The sequence below is a fragment of the Acanthochromis polyacanthus genome, chromosome 3 (assembly GCF_021347895.1).
Source record: "Acanthochromis polyacanthus isolate Apoly-LR-REF ecotype Palm Island chromosome 3, KAUST_Apoly_ChrSc, whole genome shotgun sequence".
Classification (NCBI taxonomy): Eukaryota; Metazoa; Chordata; class Actinopteri; family Pomacentridae; genus Acanthochromis; species Acanthochromis polyacanthus.
The window spans coordinates 26,898,623-26,908,430 of record NC_067115.1 but is presented as its reverse complement, the minus strand read 5'-3'; the positions used below and the strand labels follow the sequence as shown (position 1 = coordinate 26,908,430).

General features: G+C 37.9%; 1 protein-coding gene across 1 annotated transcript; it reads right to left on the bottom strand.

Annotated features, from left to right (window-relative positions):
* Nucleotides 1–207: 207 nt before the first annotated feature.
* Nucleotides 208–9,791, bottom strand: dnaja1 (DnaJ heat shock protein family (Hsp40) member A1). Its single transcript, XM_022213382.2, has 9 exons — nt 9,662–9,791; nt 6,707–6,858; nt 6,432–6,621; nt 5,263–5,367; nt 4,838–5,065; nt 4,270–4,384; nt 3,786–3,901; nt 2,927–3,027; nt 208–2,172 (listed from the first exon to the last, which is right to left on the bottom strand). The coding sequence occupies exons 2-9, from the start codon at nt 6,836–6,838 to the stop codon at nt 1,939–1,941; spliced, it is 1,221 nt and encodes a 406-aa protein (XP_022069074.2). The 5' UTR covers nt 6,839–6,858; nt 9,662–9,791; the 3' UTR covers nt 208–1,938.
* Nucleotides 9,792–9,808: the final 17 nt, after the last annotated feature.

Here is a 9,808-nt window from a genome sequence, read left to right as displayed (position 1 = left end):
CTAAAAGTTAGATTTGAAAAATTAACTTCACATACAGGGAACTGGTGGGACAAAAATACACGAGTCATTTTTGAAAATCTGTAGCAGAATGTCTTAATCTTAATAAAAATAATTTTCTTGGTATAAAATGCAGACTGTTTACCTAGAAAAGAAAGATTTATAGTTAAAGACTTGAAACTAACAGTTTATCTGCCAACAGATGACTGCTCATGTCAAACAGTCTTTTTATGCATTCATTGCAACAACACGTTTTACAAATACTCTCAAATTACATTTAATTAGAAAACACAAATAACAGATCCTTGGTCCCAACATAACTCAAGTTAAATTAAAAACTTGACAACACTTAAGTTGAACTTTGCACTGACATCCCCTGAAATTACGAGGACACAAAAAACTGCTTTTAAGAACAACCGTCAGTGTACTTAAGGACCCCCTCCTCTTTGAGTAAAACTATGTTTTAAATACCCAAGGCAAACAATCATGAGGAAAACAAACTGCATTATCAAGCAACTTCAAGTTATGATAAGGCTTGCAAACAGGCAGACACTTCTGAGGTATCAGATTTGCCTCCCATGACCCATTTGGCATTTACATGTAGGACTGTAAATATGAAAGAAGGGATCAACTAAAGATGGAGCCTGCCATTCTGGAGACAGTTTGTTGGTATTTAGCTTATGTAGATAGTTAGCATGTGCAGATTTGCTGTTCCTCTCGCTTCCAAAGCACAGAACAAAGTGGAACAGTGTTCAGTAGATTGGTCCAAGATCATTTCTGTTTACCAACACCTGTCTGTAAGCAGATATCTTCTGAATCTGACAAAAAAAAAGTGTCTTGATTTAGAATGGCATACTCCACCTTCTTTTGCTTGTTTGCCAACATCAGCAAAACCCATCAACAGAATTAGCTTTCCACTTTGATTTGTCAGTTAAATTAAGACAGAACAGAGAAATAGCTGAACTCTTAATCTTGCAATAATGTAAAAACTACAACTAAAACAGCTTTTCTCTCACATTAGACACTCTTACTAATAGAATGTGGGTGCAGCATGGCACTTTATAATCTTCTGGGGTCTTTCCAAAGACTATTTATCATGTCATGTAACAAAACTGTCGCAGATTTCATGTATTAAAAAGATGCAATGCATACGTGGCATCAGCACAAACCACTGACTACAGCTCAGAATAAGTACAAATATTAAATTCAACTTAAATATTAGCTGGAATGACATACAATTGAGTGGCGTAAACCTAAAGGCTAGCCTGCCCGGCAACTCCTCTCAATTCACATTTTCAAGATTGTTTTTAAATTTCTAAAAAAAAAAAAAAATAAAAATAATTAGCCCTTGAAAGGGTAAAACAGCATGAATGGTTTAACTCAAGCTTCAAAGCACATCCCCCTCCACCATCATCCGAATATCAGGTCCTCAAAGACAGTGGACTGACTGGATGAGTCACCAACAAGTGATTCAGAACAAATGAGTTAGTAACACTATAAAAAGGCTATTTCATATCAATATTGGCGTCAGTTTCAGTGTAACTGCATAAAAAGCAGGCAGTCCTTGATTAGGCAAAAAGTTTTTTTTTCTCCTTTCCTCTGAAGCCCGTTTTACCAGCCCTCGTCTTTAATCACAGTGTGACTGGAACAAAAAGAAAAAAAGGATTAAAATTATGTCCAAGAGATGATAGGGAACCCCATTCAGCTGGACCTGAGTTCAGATCCTGGAATTTTATCACACACTACGCTATCCTAAAAATATTAGAGGAAATCAGGAGGGCACTGAGACACAGTTTTAAGTTTCAGCTTCAAACAAAACCTTAAGAGAGTAAATGATTTTAACAAAGGCAGCAAAATAAAAAGTGCACAAAATCTGAAAAAGGTGCTTTGCATTAGAGATGAGGATTTGGGCTCCTAGACCAGGCAGAGATCAGCCGTCATTTAGGACGTGTGGCACTGAACACCACCAGTGCTAGCGTAGTCGTCTTCATCCATGTAGTAGTACTGATGTTTGGATCGCTTTCTGTTCTCAAAATCACAGTCCTCCAGGTCAGCGTAGATGTACAGGTCGTCGTCCATACTGTCTGGCTGCTCCGCATCCTTCTTCTCTGGAAGGTAGCGCTCCAGCTCTTTCAGCTTATGCTTGGGGAGGAAGTTGGCTTGTGGGAACACCACCTAAAGGAAGCAACCACAAACAGTTGAATTACAACAACCATGTACATAGCTGCGCAGCACTGACCATTGTAGGTACATTATGATATATCGTACTACCATGTGTGCGTGCATAAATGCTAATCTCTTTTTGCTTGTTGGTATTTTACTGGTAGCCAAATATAACAGGTGATCACACATAGACAAATGTAGCACAGCATAAACAGAGACAAACTTCACATGACAATGACCCAGACAGAGAATGAATAGTGTGTGATTTGTTATTGTAAGAGAGGAGATATTCAATGTGTGCATGTTTGTATATGTGATCTTGACAGTAGTGCTTTAATAAAATACACTACCGTTCAAAACTTCGGAGTCACCCACACAGTTTCACGTTTTCCATGAAAACTCACTTTTATTCATGTGCTAACATAATTACACAAGGGTTTTCTAATTATCAATTAGCCTTTCAACACCATCAGCTAACACAATGTAGCATTAGAACACAGGAGTGATGGTTGCTGGAAATGTTCCTCTGTACCTCTATGGAAATATTCTGTTAGAAATTTCCAGCTAGAATAGTCATTTACCACATTAACAATGTCTAGACCGTATTTCTGATTAATTTAATCTTATCTTCAAAAAAAAAACTGCTTTTCTTTAAAAAATAAGGACATTTCTAAGTGACCCAAACCTTTGACCAGTAGTGTATGTCTAAAGTAAGAGTAAAGAAAAAAAAAAGGCTAAAGAATTGGATTGTTGAGGAACTTGTTACCGAGAAGTGGATGATAAGACGTCCCTTTTCAAACGGTCTGCGATACATGGGCATCCCTTCATTCAGGACACACTTTGTGTCTTCAGGTTTGATCAGTTCACCTGTGACAAAAAAAAAAGAGTAACAATAGGGATGATACGCTATTCTACATCCTTGTGTCATTTCAACCATTCTTGCCCATGCCTGCTCATTGCAAAGAAACGCAAGTCATGTAAAGGTTAACTCACACTGACAACTTATAAATGTACATAATGAACTAAACCTAGCACAAATACTCATGCCAAAAAAAAAAAACTGTCATTTGCATTTATTATCAATATTTGTGTTCTAAATGTCTAATTCCTGCTATAGTTACATTAACTGTTGGCAATCATTAGCAACAGGGTCGTAATGCACACGTTTGAACAACTTCACCGTAGCAAAAACACGTCACTGTGAGCGTCTATACAGTGATGGACTGTAAAGTACTGTTCACCTGTTAAACCAAGCAACTCTCCACACACGCATGGGACATCACCAGTGAGCGCACACATCAGGTCAAAAGTACATCCAAAAGTACATCCAGTTGCATTTTTTGTACAGAGTGTAAAATTCATGGTGACTGACTATTGTCTGTTCGATTAATCAGCCTTGCAAACTGTCTTTGCTAGTGCTTGATCCCTTTGATTTGGTGGTGCAAATAATTTTCCAAAGAAAAACAGATGTGTTATTCTCTAATATGAAAAGAAAAAAAATAGTCCCTCAACCTGCTGGTGTTTCTTATATATTACCAAACTCAGAACACTAAAAAGAACACTTTCTGGCATTAGTCTGATCGCTAACATAGGATTTAATGATCTAAGAGGTTGATTTTCTTTACCTGGATGCGACGTGATGACGATAGTTCTGTTGTCCAGTGTCTGAACAGGCTTTTTGAAACCACACAGAGCCTCCACCAGCTGCAGCTCCATTGACATGACGAGGTCCTCCCCTTTTCTGATGACAACAAAAAAAACAAGTTGAACAAAAATGACAAGTAATTTTACCGAGTGGACTAGGTTTTTCAATAGAGTCAAGGTGCTTCTACTACCGATGGAAGATTTTTAAAAAATAATGTATTCTGCGTTATAAACAAACTGAAATTCAAACACAATGAAAAGCAAAATTTCACTCATTTTTTCTTATCTCCACTGACTACAATTTGTGCCCCAGCTTTGATTCAGTAACTACTTTTGCATTTAAAAGCAATCATTAAACCTACCATAAATACAGTGCATGTAGCCTCTGCACGCTGCTCTCATTTAGTAAGAATTTATATGGCATCAATAAGAAAAATACACAAAACTGTTTTTTTTTTTTTTTACCTGGTGAATGTAGAATGTTCTCGCAGATCCAAGACCAAGATGATATCACCTGGTTCAAGTCCTGGCTCCTGGTCTCCTTCTCCGTGGAAAACGATCTTCTGGCCATCTCTCATTCCTGTGGCAAATGAGAAACCAGGTAATACAAGTACAAAATAACTTTTTTCTTTCATCCTCCAGCAGACACAGATGTACACAACACCAATCTAAAGTTTAGGGTCACTTAGAAATGTCCTTATTTATGAAAGAGAAGCAGTATTTTAAAATGAAGATAACATTAAATTAATCAGAAATACAGTCTAGACATTGTTAATGTGGTAAATGACTATTCTCGCTGGAAACGGCTGATTTTTAATGGAATATCTCCATAGGGGTACAGAGGAACATTTCCAGCAACCATCACTCCTGTGTTCTAATGCTACATTGTGTTAGTTAATGATGTTGAAAGGCTAACTGATGATTAGAAAACTCTTGTGAAATTATGTTAGCACATGAATAGAAGTGTGAGTTTTCATGGAAACCCCAAACTTTTGAACAGTATTGTATATATTAGTTCTCCTTTTTTCCTCACCTTTGTCAATGTGGACCTCCAAGGTCTTCTTCTGTCGCAGGATCTTCCGGCCTCCACATGATTTACAGCGGTCCTTCTGGTTCAGTCTCTGTCCTTGTCCTTGGCAGCTGAGGCACACTGTGGACACTTGCTGTACCATACCTGGTACTAACTGGTGCACGCGGACCTGCATTCCTGTTCCATGGCAAGACATGCACATCTGTGCCGCTCCTTTACGACTCCCACGACCTTCCAAAAAAACAGAACAAAAAACTGTGAGCACTCTGCATAATAAAGGTAAGGACTATTTTGGTTTTAGGTTTGATTTATTCTCAACCTATAAACTCAGATGACCTGGTAAGAAGGAAGTGGATACTTTTACTCAACTATGCTGAAAAACTATTCTTGGATTACCAAACAAGTCCACCACCATAGTAAAGTCATACCTTCACATCTCTCACAAATGGTATTCTTCTGGACAGCAAGTTTTCTTGTTGCTCCATTATAAAGATCTTCCAGTGTCACTATGATCTGATGAACAATGTTTTTGCCTGAAAAAGAACATGTTGCATTATCAGATATATCACAGAAGTTGTTGATATGAACTCTAGGAAAAGGACAGGTAAAATTCTCAAGCGGCTTCTATTTTTTTCAAACCTTATTTAATTTCCAGATTTCTGTGAAGCATAATGGCATTCTTGAAATAGTAATAATAATCATTTTTGAAAGATGAAATCATCTTATGGCAGTGTAGTGGCTTTCAGTGCTATGTAATACCAATTATTTGGAAATGTCTTGGGATTAAATGCTTTGACCTATAAGTCAGGAAATGCTGTTCACAGAGCAGCAGAGCCAGGCTTATAGGTTATTTAGTCTTGAGGGAGTTGTGGCTGAGGAAGATGGAGGGAAAAAAAAAAAAAAAACCAGACACAATTTTTAAGAAAGACTGAAAAGAAAATCCTTAGAGAACAATAACAAACCAGACAGACAGTAACTGATCACAATTTAGTGCATACATATTTAGTGAACCTAATCAGCCAGCTTTTTGGAGTAAAGACTTTGAGGAAAATCTTTTGAAAATACCCTGTTAGCAAAAAATCCAAGGGAAAAAAAAGGGGCTTTATTATTTAAACTCTTTCTCATGTGAAACTTTAAATACCATAATATGTAAAGGCCACCTTTGTGGTATTATCTTTATCAGTTGTAGACTCTTGAAAGCTTTAGAAGCAGTGCAAACCATTTTCACTGACAGCATTTTTCTATTATCTAGATCAGTAATTCTATTCCCTGTGGCAGATTTTCTGTTTATTCTGCTATGAAGATGTTGAATGGTATGAAACGGTGGGAGCTGATTTTAAGTCATCATGAATTTACTTCGTCTGTGGCAGCAAAACGTGTTGGACCAGCCTTCAGAAAGTTAATCTCGGCTAACATAACACTTTACTTGCTGACTGACGAAAAGCTAAGCATCACTAAGACCGCCAACAGCTGATAATTCAATACTAAAGAAGACCGTTACTACACAATCAGACCACAAAACTTTCAAATCCGAGTCACTTTAACAACTGTATACAATATGTCAATACACTGCATTATTTTTCTGATGTTTGTGTACCTTTCCGTTCTCTGTGCATCCGGCTGCCTCCACCGAAAAACAAGTCAAAGATGTCCATCGGCGATGCAAAGCTCCCACCTCCACCACCACCTGTCCCTCCTTCCTTTATGGCCTTTTCACCGCCACGGTCATACACCTCTCTCTTCTTGGCATCTGACAACACCTCATATGCCTGAGAAATCTGCTTGAACTTTGAAAAAAGAAACAAAAAGACAGGGTTTTAAGACATCTGGCAATGCTGCTGATGTTTATGGGCGTAATAAAAATGTAGATACCTTCTCTCCTTCAGTAGGATTTTTGTCAGGGTGATATTTCAGGGCCAGTTTGCGATAGGCCCTTTTCAGTTCATCTGGAGTAGCATTAGGCTTCACACCCAGTGTGTCATAAAAACCTGTTTCCTTGACCATGTTTGCCTTTAACTGATAACCTTGGGAAGAAGAAAAAACAAATTTAGTATTGAAATATTCTGTACCAACTTAACACCAGAACACTTCTACAGCTACCAGAGAAAATCCTGCCTGCCAATACTCAGCCTCTGAATGCAGAATAATCACACAGAACGAGTTTAGAGGAGTAGAACATGAATACATTTCTGTCACATATCACTGGAAGAAGAGAGATCTTCATGTGACTGCACTGTGAAAGAGGATTTTATCTTGCTGGCCATGAAACTATCACACACTGAGTCTTGATCCAGCTTAACAAGAACTGATGTGTTTCTCTGTTTTAATTTGAAAATGAAAGCAGAAAGTTGCATGTCAATGGGGAATGAACAAACTAATAATTATATTTTCAAAAATGCCAGTCAACACAACACAAACATTAAATGTAACCTCAAAAAGTATCATTAAGTTGAATCAAAACCTCTCCAATTCAAGAAAAGTTCAGAAAGTAAGATTTATTGCAAGAGTATTGTGATTGCAAATTGACTGCATTAGACAGATTTCATTACTGATCTGACAAATCAATACAGAGCTGCACAATATATCGTTTAGTCTTTATGACTGTGATTGCACATGGGCAATATTCACATTGCAAGACATGCATTTTAATTTAGTAGCTTGGAATATGCAAGGTTGTTTTTTTACTTTGTTCACAAGACAAAAGTTGTTGACATGCAGGAACTACATGTATGCAACATGTGAGACATACAGGAAAGAAACACTGAACAGGAAAATTTGGTTGTATTAAAAAAACATCAATTGTGTGTAAATGTTTTGGCTACAGAGAGGATGGTGTGTAACAAAAACAGGTACTCTGTCTCTGGTGTCGTTGTTGCTACAATATGAACCATCTCAGTTAATTGAAATTAGTTCCGCAAAACTCTGTATGATAAGTGCAAAGCCAGCTCTGAAAACGATCCAATGCACTGAACTATTTTGCATGTCTTTGCAATACCATTCAAAAGTTTGGGGTTTCCATGAAAACTCACACTTCTATTCATGTGCTAACATAATTTCACAAGAGTTTTCTAATCATCAGTTAGCCTTTCAACACCATTAGCTAACACAACGGGATGTCATACGAGAACTGAGTGTTACCGACCAACGGGGATGTGCCTTGCTGTCTTCACCCACGGCGAGAAAAGGCTGCCATTCTGGCTTGTTGATTTCAGCAGCGAATATACCGGACTTATGTGTCAATGCTTTCTAATATTTAGCATTACTTTTTTTTTTTGGCACGGACCAGTGAGGTGGCAATGTCGGCAAAATTGTAATGAGGCGGTGGCCTATACCAGCGAGGCGGCCCGCCTCGTTAGTCATATAGGAGGGGAAACACTGTAAATGTGTACATTTACACTCTGTTCCCAGTTTATTAGGAACATCCATCTAGAACTATAAGCTACATGCAATAAATAGCACCTTCATGAAAGTTAAAGTCCTCAGATTTCTTGAATTTGTTCAACAAAATCTAATCTAATTTAATTTTTTATTGTTGAAACGTAAACATAATGGTCACTGAACTGCATTGAACTTGTAATATTTACTCTACCCACTCAATCTGATTTAAAAAGACAAAATACACCACTCACTGGAACACAACACGATCCAACAGCTCCACAAACAGCCAGGTTGTGGTGTCTCAGAGGTAATCTATAGCCCTGCTGACAGCTGAAAGCCTTGCTGTTAGTTAGTAAAGGGCTGGCTGCTCTAATTATATTTCACAATAGGCCAGCAGCTCTAAGCCTGCTGAGCAACCATGTCCTACCGTTTTCTTTTGCATTCTTTATATGCGATTACCACTACAAAAGAAGGTATGATTTTATTCGTTTCGAAACGTAAAGCACAATCCACCAACAATTACTGCCAGAATGATCTTGCATAATGCAATATGTTTGCACAGGCACTGCTTTACTGATCAACCTTAAGCATAAGAACATGTGAGTTGCTTAATAAATAAAATAAAACCCGGTAAAAAGGTTAATATTTAGGGTTTGTTTCTTTTTGCAAACGTGTTTGTCATGTTGAGTACATGTCATATTTGTTTTCCTTCTACTATGCACTATGTAGCTTCAACTAATAATAACAAAGCAGAATAGTCTAAATAGGAAGATGACAAGGTGTTCATATAGTGTGCTATGACAGTGTAGAGGTTGAGAAACATGCCTTTTAATTTTGATGCCCAGGATTTGAAACCACAAACTTTATTTTGCCCTTTATTTCTGAACTTGCTAAAGTTTTTCTGTCATACACTGCCCCTATAACAATAGCAGAATCTCAGTTTGGAGTAAGAGCAATACCCTGGACAAAAGAAAACAAAAAAGGAAAAAAACTAAAACTCGTTCACTTAGTAGCGACTCTGTTTTCAATCCAGCGTCAGGTAACCATCTTTGTTTTGAATCCGAAGCAAAGTTGTAACTTAGTAAAACGATAAATATTTTTTCATCATTCAGTGGACGAGATGCTTTTTAATACAGTCGACTGGAAGAGTACTCATGAATTACATAATAAATTCAGGAAAAAAAAGTGCCACGTTTTAAACGACATTTGGAGATTTTAAAACATCTCAAGTAAATTAATCGTTAGATAAGCCGACGATTAAATTACTCCCGTCACCCGCAGGATGAGGGGCACAAACTGGGGCTAACCAGGCCTTAGGTCGCTGTTTTAGCGACTTAGCCCGACTAAGGCTAACATGCTAACCTGGCTGTTTTCCCAAACAAAAGTTAAACATTTTCGTGTGACACTTGTACAGACGTATTCAGGACAGACAATGGGCATTTTTCCAACCTTTTATGAAGACAGTTTGGAACTCTCACAGGTTCTGGGCGGCAGTCGTCGGTTCACAGCAACTCTTCCAGAAGCTTCTTAACCGTGGAGGAATGTCGCGCGCCGTGACGTCACTCTTATGCGACGAGACCAGCCCCCAAAACAATC

Bases quoted from the DNA above. Each gene is read 5' to 3' on its own strand.
- dnaja1 (XM_022213382.2), bottom strand. From the start codon at position 6,838: ATGGTCAAGGAAACAGGTTTTTATGACACACTGGGTGTGAAGCCTAAT. The intron at 6,622-6,706 runs GTATCTACATTT...CTTTTTTCAAAG, and splicing joins ATCCTACTGAAGGAGAGAAG to TTCAAGCAGATTTCTCAGGC. The intron at 3,028-3,785 runs GTAAAGAAAATC...TTTTTGTCACAG, and splicing joins CGTCATCACGTCGCATCCAG to GTGAACTGATCAAACCTGAA.